The 16780-nt window shown below is 31.9% G+C and overlaps 1 protein-coding gene across 2 annotated transcripts in view; it reads left to right on the top strand.

Moving 5' to 3' along the window:
• Positions 1-12593: 12593 nt before the first annotated feature.
• The window catches only part of LOC130893753 (dachshund homolog 2), a 373096-nt gene continuing 368909 nt past the window's right edge, over positions 12594-16780 (top strand). The window contains exon 1 of one of the 2 annotated variants that reach the window (XM_057800091.1): positions 12594-13550. In XM_057800091.1, coding sequence (XP_057656074.1) covers positions 12871-13550 — 680 coding nt within the window. In that variant the 5' untranslated portion in view covers positions 12594-12870. The remainder of the gene's footprint in view (positions 13551-16780) is intronic. The other variant, XM_057800090.1, reaches the window with a different exon arrangement.

Raw genomic sequence — 16780 nt, 5'->3', positions numbered from 1 at the left:
CGCGGACCTGGTTGTTTTCGCTTCCACCACTCTTTAGATGACACCATGCTTCCGGAAGTATCCTTCTATACCTCTAACCTTAATCTGGTGGTCGTCCACTACCATTTGGTGCATTGTTTCGATGATATCGCTGGTTCGCAGTTTTTGGCTAACGTGAGAATCCCTTCTACATATTTCCCAACTTATATTTATGTCTGAAGATGATAACTTGTATATTTGTATCTAAATGTCTAACTGCGAGTGATGGTTTTTATTAATCAGACCTCCTATAAAGTCTAGAAACTTTGTTCGAATTCCTACTATAATAGGTGACTCCATTTTTGGAAATCTTCACCACCTGGTACGTTTTCTTCTGTAACTGCGAGTATGTCTGGTAGTATAAAACTATGAACCAAATAAATTAAATTTCTTTCTTACTTTTTAAAACTGTTTAGAACATTTAAATTAATTATTGATTGGAACAAAAATGATATGCTTAAATTAATCTCAATGATTTCATCTATTCATATTTCCAAGATAATTTTATAAGAGTTTTATTAACATTTATTGTATATAAATTGTATAATTTAGGGGTTAGTGAAAAAATGGTTGCCTACACGTAGGCATTACTAACCAATATAATAACTTTGATAGAATATCGTCGGAGTTAGTTAAAAACATACGTATGACTACGTTAGTACTTTATAGAACATGTAGGGTTGCCAACTTTTTTTACAAGAAATAAAGTATATTCAGATATGAGACAATTTTAAATTTTAAATTCTTCCGAAGCGTCTACTAATAAATGGTTCATTTTTGGAAAGTATTTATTTCAAGAAAGTCTTTGTCTTCTGATTTTTTTCACAAATTACTTTGCAGTTTGTTAATTTTGAATATAAATCATTCATACCAATATTGAGTTTATACAAATTTCTTCTTCTTCTTCTTCCTGCTGTGTATAGGCATCATTGCCTGTTTTTCTTCACGTCATTGCCTCTGCTCATTCACCTGGGAGGTTGTCACTCCATCTTTTCCTAGGTCTTCCAAGGCTTCTTTGTCCTGCTGGTGATTTGTCCCTTGATATTTTCACAATTCGTTCTTCCGTCATGCGGTCAATGTGCTCATTCCATTTTATCTTTCTATCCAGTACCCAGTCATTGATATTATCTATCCCGCATGTTCGTCTTATGTTTTCACTCCTTTCTCTGTCCATTAGTGTTCTTCCCGCTATTCTTCGAACTATTTTCATTTCTGTAGTCTCCAATATCCGTTTCGTTTTAGAGGTCTCAGGTCGGGTCTCTGCTGCATAGGATAATATAGGTCTGATTGCGGTCTTGTATATGCGGGCTTTTGCTTCAGTTCGAATGTATTTATTTCGCCAGATTGTGTTATTCCACGTCCCCGTGTCGAGATATTTCGATTCCCAGATATTTAAATTTCATTTCCTGTTGTATTATTTTGTTATCCACTACAAGCTTACATCTGATCGGTGTCTTGGAAGTAACCATTGATTTTGTCTTTGCCGCTGATATTATCATATTGAACTTTTTTGCTGTTTTGTTAAATTGGTACAGTAGCCTTTGCAGATCGTCCTCATTCTCCGCCAACAGTACCGCATCGTCTGCATCTACAAATTTAGATTATGTATAATTTTCGCAATATAATCAAATGTGACCGAAGACTCATTGACAGTTCTATTAAGAACTGTAAATATATTCATTAATTTTTTGGTTTTTTTGAATGAACTCAGTCTTTAATCCAATCATAATGTTATAAATAGTTACATTATTTCCTTCTAATTTTTTATTGTTTTATTCAAAACATTCAATATATGAAGATAAACTAGAAATTACATTATTTTCCACATTATTATACAACATTAATAAATTTTGTATAACCATTGGACTGTCAACATACAAACTAACAAAGTAGGCACAAATTGGTGTCCAATTAAGAAAAATTGTATCCATTGCTGGTACAAAAGAGTTTCTATATGTCATTCTATGTTATACTTTATAACTTCAATTTTATTAATGTTGTATAACAAAAATAAGGTCCACGCGGAAAAAGGTTACGTTTTGAGAACGCATACACTCGCATGTCTGTCTGTCTGTATGTCTGCATTATTGTAAAATAATGGAAATTAACAGAGATTGAAAAGATAAAAGCGATTCAAATTAAAAGAAAGTTGTGAAATTTAATCGTCCGAGTCATAACTTTCAAATTCTTCTTCTTCATATTCATTCTGAGTGCATGTAAATTGCGATGTATCGCAACTCGCTTCAAACAGATCCTCCATTCTTGGTGATTCAATATTAGAGCAAGACCGGCCTTGACAAGCAACATAATAAAACAGTTGCAACCACATTTTTGTTCAGCAGTTTTTCCGGCACAGTTGGGATCAAAATTTGAACGGGTTCTAATGTGTTGTTGACCAACTTCAACCCCAGTCTGTAGGGCCTAGCTGATAACCAAGCTTCACGTGAACTTGTTAATAACTGAGGTTGAAGGAAGACAAACCAATTGAACTTGTTTTTTACTTTTAGTATCTTTAACGAAACATGCATATCGATACGTATCTAAGCAGGTAGTTTTTTTAGGAGCTTCCTACATAAAAAGAAGAAAAAGAATGCGGTTGGTAATAACTTCTTGTCGAGCTGAATTATTGTTTTTAAAAACTTCACCACATTGAACTAAATCTAGTTTTTTCAAACTTTCTGAAAACTGTTATTTTACTCCTCTTGTAAAATGCTGATGTCCTATTTGCGTGTAAAATAGTACATGATTTTGACACTTTGCAAAAGTAAATAAACTTTTTGTTGAATAGATTTCCCATTGATGTTGAGCTTTTCCTGGTTTTAAGAATAATTTTTTTTAGTTAGAGTTCGAGCAGTTACAGTTATACGAGTTAGTCTATATCTTCACCAACAAGAATAGTTGCATTTTTGTCAAATTGAGTTGCTTTATTGTTGTTTCAATATCAGTTTCCCCAATATATTTTCAGCACTAAACTTTTCTTTTAATATTGAAATGAACCGAGACTTGTTCTGAGTATTTGTAGGAAATTTCTGTTGACTGGTTGGAGCTGCCATAAGTTCATCAAATGAAATATTAATTGACGAAGATGTTGCTGAAGTTCAACGACGTTATTCTGCAGCTTTGGTATTGAACAGGAGGACAGATGTTGCAATGACGTAGAAACTAACGGACTGGGTTTCATTATAGTTAGAACTTATGTATATTTTATCTTTTAAGTGTAAGTTATAACAGAAAAATATTATTACTACTCTAGATATACAGGGTTTCCCACAGAGAGTTAAAATTATCTGTATATGGTACAATACTTATAGTAGAATCATAAAAATTTCTACGTTTGAGTTTTCGGATACGATCTTTTTAACTAAAATATTTTTAAAGATAGCCGACTTCCGGTTTTATCGGAAGTCGACTGTAACTTTGTTATTTTGAATAGAAAACACTGTATATTGAAACATTTTTGAAATCTACGTAAAATTTTAGTATACTTTTGACTGAAAACTTTTTTCAAAAAATGCTTTTTGAGTTATTGATTTTTTTGTAAAAAATTTGACCATTGTAGACCCTTATAAATTATGTTTTTACGAAGATACCCTTAAAGATATGAAAATGGTTTCTGTTCGGTTGCTTTTAACAATGTCTGAAGTATCTAAATCTATGTTGAAAAATTTTTCATTTTATGCAGGGTGTGTATAAAAAGAGTTCAAAGTTTAACTTCATAAATATCAAATTTCTTTATTTCTTCAAATACAACCACCCGGTGGTTTTTTCTATTCGTTAATTAGAGGTATTTATACTTTTTCTTGATAGTTAAAAATTGTTCGCAATGTCAAGGTATATTCCACATTGACTCTTATGGACAATTCAAGAGGATTACGAAGAATTTGTTAAATTGAGGAAGTCGTTATATTGAGGTACGTTATATTAAAATTGAACGAGAAATGCAATAGATTGTAAGAAAAAAAAGTAAATACCTTAATAATACACTTATTTTCTAGATGAAATTATCGAGTGTCTACGGAAAAGGAGATCTATTAACTGCTAGTTTCATTATGAATCAAAAGTTGCTTGCTTTGCTTAATTTTTTAATAGTCACACACTAATATTTATCGAACGACCACTCTACAATCTATTTTTATTAAAGAGATAGTATTGTAATAATGAAGCCTTAATAATTCATAGACGCATCACTTTTTTCAGTGAAGAGTTTTCCTAAATCTGGTGTGGATAACTTGTATTATCCATTACGATTACACAGTTTTGAGGAAACTTGTTCGATACATCCTTTAAAACATCAGCATTTACGTCCTCATAGTAGTCATCGGTACAAGTAGATTCAAAAGTCAATAAACTACTTTAAAAAAAAAACCGTTCGAACTACCTTTGTGTACTAGATATTATCAGTGTGCGCCCTTTTCGTATTTCTGGATTAGAATCAGTAGATTAATTATTTGGAAAAGCCTGTCTTCTACTTGTAACAGTTTCATATTACCAAAATTTATTTGGTGAAATTTAAGCGTCATCTAAACGACATATATTTATTCTTTGGTTTCTTATACAACAAACCAAATCACCTCTTCAGATTAGTCTCAGCTAATTTGAAAGAAATCAGCTGATTAACTGATTAACTGCTCACAGGTCTCTGGTATACAGTAAATTACCTCAAGACTATGGAGATCACACAAGATTCTCGATGTCAAATATGTAAAGGTGAAACTTTACTTCACGTATTATTGACTTTCACCATCTCCGGAGCGGTCGAGATGTTATTAGGGGAAGGAAAGCCAAGGAACACATGGAGCACTATGAGTAGATCTCCATATACACCAGCTCATGAATTTTCGTAGGTTTCGTAGAATTTTTGTCTGATTAATATTGTGGTTACTCTTAAATCAGTTTTGATTCCAAATATTGCACTATCACTGAGAATTTCTTTATTGGTTCTTGTCATGTCATTATTTTTGCTGTCAATTGATCCAACGTCAAGTTTATAAGTCATCTCATTTTACTTGGTATCCCAAAGTGATGATCTGTTTACACCATCGAAAATCTGTTTAAAATTTATAAATAACATATTCTGATCCATATTGTATTCCCAGCTTCTCTCAATTATATGGTCTTGATACAGTTCTTCATTTATATAATCAAATCCTGCTGCTTTATTGTCTTCTATATTCTATTTCTATATTTGCCTATAGTAAATATTTCATTTTTGATTCTTGTATCTTGCATCCAGGTGAACTATCTATGCTGAGACTTTTTTTATTAAAGTCAGAAACGTATCTATCATATTATTTTTTCAAGTATCATTATGTTTTCTATGGTTATCATGATAGATAAAAGATGATTAGTTTGTTGTGGTTCGATTTACCTATAACTGCAGATAACCCCAATTTTCTATTAGGTAAAGCACAATACAGAGAATATCAGTATCAAATTTACATAAACCTGTCTACTTACGGAAATACATCGAAGTCCGTTGTCCACAGTGTGAATAATCTCTACCTCTCAATGTAATGCAATAAACAGAAGCCATTCATTATTCAGTTTATCTAAAATGAACATCTCTGGTATTGTTTTGGCATCATCATTGTTACATTACCTGAATGAACGCACTTGCACTAGATATATATATATACACTATATTACCAACCCTATGTCGTTGGTAATCAGTTTAACTTATTCCCCCCGTTTAATCCGTAGATGAATCTGATAGACGAATAACGCAAATAGAACAATGAAGGATAATTTCACAATGATTTTAGTCTAACTTATGTCATTCAACGAAATTTCTTTCAATTCTTAAGGTAAGTGTACACCTGAAACTAGTTTCAGGTTATTGTCCATCTGTCAATCACTTGCCAATTGGAATCAAATCGAAATAATCTTTTCCCGCTTTATGCGATAAATTGAGGGCATAGTTAATGGAAAGTGCCTTCTATTCTGTAAACGACTGTTCTAATAATAATATTTAATTCCGAACCTGCTGCATACTGAACTTATTATATACTAATTATTATCTATTATTATTATATCAACGAATTTCCGTTCAATTCTTGAGGTAAGTGTACACCCTAGACTAAATCTAAGTCTCGAGATTATTCTCAGGTTATTGTCATTTGTCAATCACTTGTTAATTGGAATCAAATCGAAATATTCTTTTCCCGCATTCCGTAATAATTTAACGAAACTTCTTTCAATTCTTAAGGTAAGTTCACGTCTGAGATTAAATCTAGGTCTCGAGACTATTCTCAGGTTATAGTCATCTGTCAATCATTTGCCAATTGGAATCAAATTGAAATAATCTTTTCCCGCATTTCGCAATAATTTGAGGACATAGTTAATGAAAAGAGCCTTCTATTCTGTAAACGACTATTCTAATAATAATATTTGATTCCGGAAATATTGCATACTGGACTTATACACTAATTATTATCTATTACTATTATATTAATCAACGAAATTTCTTTCAATTCTTAAGGTAAGTTTACACCTGAGACTAAATCTAAGTCTCGAGACTAGTTTCAAGTTATTGTCATCTGTCAATCACTTGCACAATTGGAATCAAATCGAAATTGAGTTTTTCTTTATTTGTATCTTTATTTAGATATTTTTGCTTGTTTTTTAGTTTTTACAAGCTTTTGTCTAACAATTTTTTGAAATTAAAGCATTTCTCTCACTATTAGCATTCAACTAATTCATTAGTGATGATTTTATTTGTCTCGATTGCACGACTACAAGCTTAGGAAACAAGAAAATTTCACAATTGATTCATTTTAAATACACGGCCGTATAGAAAGTATATTTTTTTAATAATAATTTTCTCAAAGTATCTTGATTTTATCAACTGTAAAGTAAAACGTTCCTTTTCTCAAACCCCAACGTAATTTTTTCCGTGGAACTATTATTAAAGCAAGCCGCAGATGGTTAAATCAAAATAAATAATTATTATGAAATGGTTCTCGAAGATTACCCACAATAAAAGTTGAAACAAAACACGAGGAAGAACTAAACGGCTTCTATTACAACTGCTATTAATTAATAATTTTCAGTGGTCATTAATTTTTAGACTTATTATAACAGCTTTCAACGTTGATGTGTAATTAAAAAGAATTATACAATCAATTCAATGATTACTAAGATTGTTACTGAAGCAAGAAATCAATTGCAGAATTAATTTTAAAGATAGATAAGAAGTTAGATACAAGTTCATCTGGCGGAAACATATTAAGTCCAGTCATTTTGGGTTTTATATGTTATCTACTATTATTTTATTATCTAAGCGTTCAAATGTTTGTTGATATCTTGTAGAAAGTCTGAACTGCGAGTCAGAGGAACCATCCAAAAAAAATTCAATCCTACCCTCTAAAATTGCTTCTCCAAAAAATTCCCAAATCTTTTTTCGAATAAACCCAGAACCCCCAAATGTTTTTTTGATTAGATCGAATCTAAGCGAATGAAATGTATTCTTGAATTCCTTTCCTATCGAATCTTCTCAGACTCTATCATGGACAATAGAAAGCAACAAATTCATTATCCAGCTCACCTCAATCGACAAACTTCACACCAATCAAACGTTAATTGATCGAAACTTTAATAACATACACAATGAGTACAAAAACTTTGTAAACATTCACACACACGCATCGAAATCTCAAGACGGTATCTGAATCATTATACTAACCTCCAAATATATGCTAAGAGCTCCTCCAACCCCATTCACTTCCACTGCTAAATTATATTAAACGAACCTAAGCACCTCATACTCACAGATCTAAACTCTTCAAAAAATTCATACCACAAATTCCTTGGTAATCAAAATCAACTATAATATATACCAGTCTGGACTCCCTCACAAAATGGAATCAAAGGAAACGAAGAGGCAGACCTGGTCGCTAACGAAGCTGTAAATAGTGATAGTGCAGAGTGCGGGACTTTTCTAGGTAGACCCGATCTCATTTCACCTCATACTCACAGATTCCCTTAGACCAATCCAAATTTTTCAAAAAATTGACACCACAAATTCCTTGGCAATCAAAATCAAGCAGCAACTGAAATATGTACAAGATTGGATCCCCTCGAAAACTGGAATCAAAGGAAACGAAGATGCAGATTTGGTCGCTAAGGAAGCTGTAAATAGTGATAGTGCAGAGTGCGTGAACTTTTAACTACTGCCGATATTGAATCAATCGTAAAGCGTGAAGTGCTCAATGAATGGGAGATCAACTGGTCAACGTCCACACTTAAACTTCGTGAAGCTAAAGACTAAAATCAAACCCAGGTCAATGCTACCGAAAAATTGCGGAGATGAAGTTCTTCTTACGCTACTGACCCATAGCTTCTTTGATGCGAAATCTGAAACAAAATGAAGCAACATGAGTATAAAACACATAATCGAAGAATGACCATCTTTTAACTGAGAAAGATCATCATCAAATTTACCACTTGTAACAATACGTGAAATTTTCGGACTTAAATACAATATTACTTACTTTATACAGATCTCGATCATAAACTTTATTTAACAAATATCTATAAATAAATTTGTACTGTTTATTGTTTATTATTCGTTCACCTCAAAACTTAAGTAGCAACCCTCGTATATAACATAAGAAGGCGAATAAAAATTTATGTTAGATCGATTGACCAGTTCCTTCATACAAACTATATCAAGTACAAAATGCAGTACTTACTCAAGGTACTATTAATTTTCTTTCCCCTGCTAGGGGATACTAGAAAAGGAATTTCTTATATACGACCTGTATAACGATCTGTATAACCGCAAGAAATATTTATAATTATAAATGGAAACTTGTTCTTAAATCATATTATTCGAAACGAAATTTTCATGTTGTTGGTATCAAAATCTATTTCCCATATCTTAATGGTACATAGATATAACATTCAAGACGTTTACTTGAAAAGAAAATTATTATGTACGGTTATAAATTATATCGTTAATTGTTTAAAATAAGTCTGATACCATCGTTAATTCTTTTTAGATCTGACAATCTACAAAACAGTATTTTATACTTTCTCGAATCGGTTAAATGCTAGAAAGTTTTCATTTGAAAACACTTAAATGATTTATTGGGATTGATGGGTTTGAACGTTTCACGAAAACAAACATTTCGAAATATCAAGTCAATCAAAATTAACAATATCTTACGAACAGTTATGCAAAAGGTTAAAAACTGGTGTATTAGAACAATTTTCTGGATTATCTAAATGTTATGAAATTTTATTCATAAATTCATTTGAATTATTTATTCTGATTTTCCTGAACTGTTTTGGGTTTAGTTTGACTATAAATATATTGACTATACAAAGATAGATAGTTTAAATTATATATTTTGCTAAAAAAGTTACATCTAAAAAAATCCGGACGATTTTAACATTGAAACGTAATTAGACTATAAATTGTTAACACTTATTCAGCATTAATTTTAATATACCTAAATAGAAGTTGTTGCGAGGCAATCACTAAGCGTTTATGAAAATTGTAATTTATTTGTAAATATTTGTTAAAAATAGTTTTTCGGAAGTGAAATCTATAATTGGCGCAGTCAGTAGGATTCGTGCGGTCGCGAATTTTTACGCAAACTCGCGATTGATTTGGGAGTGAATAGATGATGTGACATGAAAAATTTTGTTTACTTGTTACTGAGTTATACGCGTTTAAAGTCCCGAAACAGAACTTACCTATATTTAAGTATATTTTCTGAATTATAAAATAAAACATCATGAATTTTTAATGAATGAATTATATTAATAGGTACCAGAATCATCAATATTTCGAAAGATAAAATCAACAGCCAAATTACCTAAACAACAAAAACTCTAATATCAATAATAACATCATTGTAGGAGTCGATTAAATAATAGGAAGTCTCTGCACTACAATACACTTATTTATTGTGGAGCTGTTTCAGTATTCCATCTACATAATCAGCAAATATCCATACTAACAACACCAACAAAAAACCCTCGTGGCAACGCCACCTAGAACGTTGCATGGATACCATTAAGAGCGAGCTAGGACGAAGAATTATGCAGAGCCCCCTAACCCGTTTGAAAAACCATATTCAAGAAAATAGGTACTCACACAAAGCATTCAGAATATCAATAACATTTGTGTGAGTATATTGATCTGCTTCAGCAAAAGTTGAAAGCGAAATCCAAATGTCTATCGAGATACAGTAGGTGCACATAGAAGAAGCTACAGAATAAAACTTTTTATAGCAAATAAAAACCTGTAGCTACGCCCAATAACAACACCAATCAAACTGTGCCATCGAAACAGACGTTTGAAAAGTATTGGTCCTCATTGGGGTCAACTCCCAAACATGCCGATTAGATAGCAACCGAAAAGATGCAATTAAATTTGTATTGTAATTAAATTGATGTAGTTTGTTCATTTCACAATAGAGGCAATCACTGACGTAATCCAAAATACTGGAAAGCACCGGGAGTTGATGATATACAAAACTTCTTGTATAAGAAATTCCCGAGAGTACATAGGGAATTAGCGAAACAATTTTTTCACCTCCTACAGAACCCAGAAGATATCTCAACGTTTTTAGCACTGGACTCCACTTATTTGCTCCCAAAGACCTCCCTGATGGATGATACCACTCAGTACATACCTATCTCGTGAGAAGACACTTTTAATAAGCTTGTATCACTAACTTGGCCATCAACTTTACGAACAATAAGTAGTCGAACGTGGCCAGATCAGGCTGTATATTGGTTACGTTCAATTTCTGAGAAGCTACATTCGTGTACTGTAGCCTTGGAAAGCGAAGCAGTGTAAACTGGACCGTTGTCATGAAACAAACGCATACCTCTGCTGACTTTTTATATAATTTTTCGATTTTCTTTAGTAAATTAGTGTAATATGTCGCATTCACTGTTGTTTTTGTTTTCTTATAATATAGCAAAAGGATAGCCATCATATTTTTGGTATTTTTTTTCTTCGCTTTTTTTTGGCACGAGCTCTCTTTTTCGTTGTCACTCAATAGAACCTCCATTTAATGTCAGATCACAGTGAAACTCCATAGTTTCTTCACACGTTATAATTGGTTGAATTACACTTTCTTGGTCCTAGCGGCAAAGCTTTAAAAATATCTCACATAATTCTATTTGATGCTGCTTTGTTACTGCGCTGAAAATTCTAGACACCCACATGTAGGTCTTTTTGTTTTCAGGCGATTGTCTCGTAGAATAATTTTTTCCACTAATTTAAGGTTTTCTGGAGAAATCACCATCACAAGACCCTCCCGTACATGAGATATCTCCTAATGATTCTCGTTCCCAGTAAACAGTAAACAGCCTCCAATTTGTTTTTGATTTGTGTTGGTGTTAATCCTTCTTTGGTCAGTATAACAACGCGAAACTCAATTTAAGACATTTTTCAAAACAGCTTGATTGAGCGGTGGTTCGAGTTCTACCACAATGGATCGGATCGACTTAGCAAGTTGATAAGCTTGGTGGGACTTGTCACAGACACATGCATTAAGATGTTTTCGAAGGTACTCTATATGAGGCCATGAACTCACTGACCGCACTGCTTAGAGATTTTGAAAATTATTAGACAGAGTCAATAGAAATGACATACGGAAAATTCTAAAAAACAGAAAGATATAGAAGAAAAAATAGTAAAGATTTATATGGAAGAGCAGAAAAATATCAAATATTGAGCAAGGACGTATAATAAGTTTATTATTTTCTAGCGATAGATGAAGGAATAGAAAGGACAAAAAGACAAAATAAGACAGTACAAAGTCGGACACTGGAAAATGCAAGACATTAATTAATTCAGAACAAAATCGAAAAGGAATAATTATTATGGTTTGGTCATGTTATTCAATTAACATTGAAGATATGATGGCAAGAAATAAGATGAAAGACACCAAATAGGAAAGAATGGAAACAGCTGTGGAACATACGTAAAAACTCAACTCCAACAAATCTCACGTTTGAAAAGCTAGAAATTCGTTAGAATAAGGTAATTAAGTAATATATTAAAGTAACTTTACCTACGTAATCACCTTTGTATAATGTACACTGATATACAATTTGAAAGCAATAGTGACCACCCCTATATTCTACAATCACAAATTAGTGATGTCTAATTTCGATCCAACTATTGTGTTGTATCATTTTATTACAGATAATATTGTTTTATTCGAATTTCTGTAATAAAATAGGAAGAGGCGTTATTTTAAACAAGCATTTTATTAAAATGTAAAAGCAATTTAAGAAAATTAAAGAATACATTGAATAGAAATAAAAAAAACGGCCCGCACACCTCGTATTGATTGCGCAACGACAGCCCGGTGACATTCTTTATCAATACGTCATAGCTCATATTTCAAGTTCTCTTGCATCCGCCCTCGAAGTTACAAAGAAACTAACTTCTTTCAGTAGCGGTGGGTGGGCGGACGAAGACGAAATCGAGAGGGGCGCCAATGAACGGCTTCCAGTTACAACGACCTACCAATCGACGGGATTGTGTGCGTGACGAAATTGGCTCCTCCTACAGGCACTTGCAGGAGTTTTTCCAAATGTTTTTATTTATTACATTTGTACCCGCCGAGTGTACCGGTTGTATGTGCACTTCCTCAGGTCGCGCTACAGAGTGTACCTTCGGTGCGCGCTCACTGCCCCGCCCGCGTCAGACAGACAAACAATACTGAAACCCTCACTATTACGACATCTCTTCGACTGTCTGGCCGTTTGCAATTGTTCCAATACATTTGGTGAAGACAAATAAATATATACACTGGGAAAAAAAACAAACAAATGGACTTTGGTGTTTAGTGGTGTTTTAGGTGTTTAGTGTGCGTAGTCGCGATGATGGACAATTCCGGTATGGACTCTCCAAGCGATCACAGTAGTCACGCGTCTTCCGGTTCACCGGCCGTAGCAATCAAACAATCTCCTTCGCCTCCGAATAATCTATCCGGCAATCACATCCATAATCATAATCATCACGTGCACAGTCCGAGACAAGCTAGTCCTCTAGGACCACCGATATCGATGGCACATCCACTTTCACCACCGCCGGTGTCTTCTGCAAATTTGGCCCGCAGCATGGCGCTTGGACACCTGCCGCCACCAGGTCTCGGCCTTCTCAATTCCTTAGGCGTTCTTCATAATCCATTGGATCTAATGGCTCATCACGCACCACCGCGCTCTTACAACAGTCCTCCGCCGATTTCTACTTCCGATCCAACGGCCAACGAGTGTAAGTTAGTTGATTATCGCGGTCAGAAAGTGGCGGCTTTTATAATTGTCGGGGACACTATGTTATGTCTTCCTCAAGCCTTCGAACTTTTCTTGAAGCATTTAGTCGGCGGTTTACACACGGTTTATACGAAATTGAAACGATTGGACATTGTACCGCTTGTCTGTAACGTAGAACAAGTTCGAATCTTAAGAGGACTCGGAGCTATCCAACCAGGAGTCAACAGATGCAAACTACTTTCGTGTAAAGATTTTGATACTCTTTACAGAGACTGCACAACGGCCAGGTATGTGTTTTGTACTTTTTTTTTTCTGTTTATGAAAATTATTCTATTTTCAACTATAATCGTATTATTGATATACTTTATTGGAAACCTTCCCTAGATAACTGGGACAATTCTAACCCTCGCAATATCGTTGATGTAATTATAAAGGCAATGAAAATGAGGGGAAACTCAAGTGGTGCCGTTTCCCTTCTATAAATCTATATGAGAATTCTGTTAGTAATCCAATTTGAAATGTACTAAATTCCTATTACTTCAGTTTGTGCGGTGCTATTTCAAAAATTGCATATTTTATGGATTTTTCAACATATTTAACACAGTTTTAAATGTAGTCGATTTAAAAAAATTTTGAAATCTTAGTTTTTAGAAATTTTTATTGATGAATCGTCTCGATTTTGGGTCTGTTTTAATCAAAAATTGGTTTTTAAACATATAAGTTAATTTGAAACTGATCAATACATCAAGAATATAAATAACAAACTATATTAAATCATATTTTTTCTTTAGTTTTCATATTTTGAAAATAAGTGTTGGTTCCCCTCAATTTCATCATTCTTAATTAGATCAAAAATTATATAAATAGAATTATAAATTTCACTTATATCTTTTGGATAACCAAGTTATCGTCTTCAGAGAGTTTACGAATATTGCTAACAGTTCCAGAAATTCTACCTTAGGTCTTTTCTATCATACTGAGGACTTTTTGATCTATTTTTTTACATCGAGAGAATTAATTTTATTATTTTATTCGAGACAGTTTTCTCTAGATTTATCATTACTAATTGGGCTACAACACTAGATTGTTATGGATTCCCTATGTGATCTATTGATAAATTTAATCGTATTTTTGATAAAAGTCGAAAAGTCAAATTTTTATCTGTTATTTTGAACTGATTTCATATTAAAGGAGACCAAAATCAAGAAAAATCATCACAAAAAACTCATAAAAACGACTAAAAAGTATATAGTTCAAAATAATGATACATATCGTTCATGTCAAACTAGATTTTTAGTTTTCTTTAATTTCTTATTTCTCAGACCTTTTGACATGTTTATGCTTCTAAATGTTCTAGATTTTAGGTCCATTCTGTTTTAAAACTAAACTAAAGTTTGATTAAAATTAGGGTTTTTTATCATTTTGAGGACTTTTTGATCTATTTTTTCACATCTTTTTCACTTTTTTCGTTTCTTTGCGTTTTATATTAGTGAAATATGTAAATAATACATATATTATATTCATCTAATATAATTTGTTAGTTGTTGGGAAAATTCTTGTACATACGATGAGGAAATATGTTTTCATATTGATGCTTAGGTTTCGTCCCTTTGATCCTTGAACATGTATCCTTCATTATTTTCTCTTAAGTTTGCTTTTCAAATAGGTAAGAATCTAAATTAAACATGCAATTAATCAAACTCATAATTACTTATCTTTTTTGTCATTTGGGATGTAGTATAAATAATTAGAGGACAAAGACATCGAGCAAATTAATTTTATTATTTTATTCAAGACAGTTTTCTCCAGATTTATCATTACTAATTAGGCTACAATACTTGATATGGATCCTCTAAGTGATCTATTTATAAATTTAATCGTATTTTTGAAAAAAGTCGCAAAGTAAAATTTTTATCTGTTATTTTGAACTGATTTCATATCAAAGGAGACCTAAAATCAAGAAAAATCATCACTAAAAACTTATAAAAACGACTAAAAAGTATAAAGTTCAAAATAATGATACATATCGTTCATGTCAAACTAGATTTTTAATTTTCTTTAATTTCTTAGATCTTTTGATATTTTAATGTATCTAAATGCTGTTGATTTTAGGTCTCTTCTGTTTTAAAATCATTTTTTTTCAATAATTTTTGAAAGATTGATGAAAGTTTAAATCTTTTTTTATCATTTATAGGTTTTTCGTTCTTATGAATGTAACCCATTTCTAAAAATTCTCTTTTTCGTCTATTAGAATCCGTTCCAAGAATTTTTGAATCTTTATAATTGAATTTGAGTATTTCATGGTTCGTTAACGCAATTTGATATTTTTATCGTATTGATGACTTTTTAGTCTATTTTCTAAATACTGAGATGTCTGCCCTATGTAGACAGCGTCACAATTAGTACAAGGCACTTGATATGAATTACTTTTTCTGGTTTTTGGTGTTTTAGATTTTAATTTAGTGAAATATTTGGATAACGTATTATGTCCTTTTTGAAATAATTTGATCGTTGTTGGGAAAGTCCTTGTACCTACAAATGGTAAGGAAAAATCTTTTATGTTTTGATGTTTCGTTTCTGTTTTGTTTTTTAATTGATTGTAGTATCTATTTATCCTTTTCTTGAATATGTTATTTATCATTTTTATCAAATAATTATCTTCTTTCAATGCAGTTTTTGCTCTTTGAATAGCTAAGCATCTAAATTTAGGATCTGATAATTGGATAGATCTATCAGCCAAACTTATAGTAATTTTCATGATACCCTCGTTTTTTGGTTCTAGAAAATCGAAAAATCATCAGATTTTGATTAATTTTTTTAAAAATCTTCTTTTTTACGGCGGATTTATGAGGAAAAATATGGGAAAATCACCTGGAAATTTCATATAGTTTTATGACTTTAAACCATAAACGTACTTCTTCGCATATAATCGTTCATAATTTTTTACTAAGTATGAAACGCAGTTCATAATTTTTTTGTTAATCTACACAAAATAAAACGAACATTTTAGAAAAAAACATTAAAAAATGTTCGTTTATTCATTTTTTACCTCTAACAGTCAACCTTAGTAGGATATCATTTTTGTTATGGTGAAAATTTTAAATTTTTTCAAAGTTAACTTGTAATATTGTACACTTGATTACAATAAGTGATTTTAAGAATGTTTTTGTTTATATAACTTTAACGATTACTTAATAAAAAAGGCATAAACGATTATATGAGAGAAAAAGTCAATTTTGAGATAAATTATTATTATTTTTAATTGTAAAAACATGAAAAATCAACATATTTGTACAATTTTTTTTTAATTCGTTCGTTTTTTTTGTGTAGATGATAAAAACTTCATTCGATTGTTTGGAAAAAAGTTATCAACAATTATACGTGAATGAGACATTTAAAGCCCTGAAACCAATATAAGTTTTCATTTTTTTATTCCCATAATTTTTCCGTAAATTTGCCATAAAAACGAAGATTTTAGAAGAAAATTCATCGAAATCGGAAGATTTTTCGATTTACT

The sequence above is a fragment of the Diorhabda carinulata genome, chromosome 5 (assembly GCF_026250575.1).
Source record: "Diorhabda carinulata isolate Delta chromosome 5, icDioCari1.1, whole genome shotgun sequence".
Taxonomy (NCBI): Eukaryota; Metazoa; Arthropoda; class Insecta; order Coleoptera; family Chrysomelidae; genus Diorhabda; species Diorhabda carinulata.
This window is presented reverse-complemented; position numbering and strand designations above follow the sequence as displayed.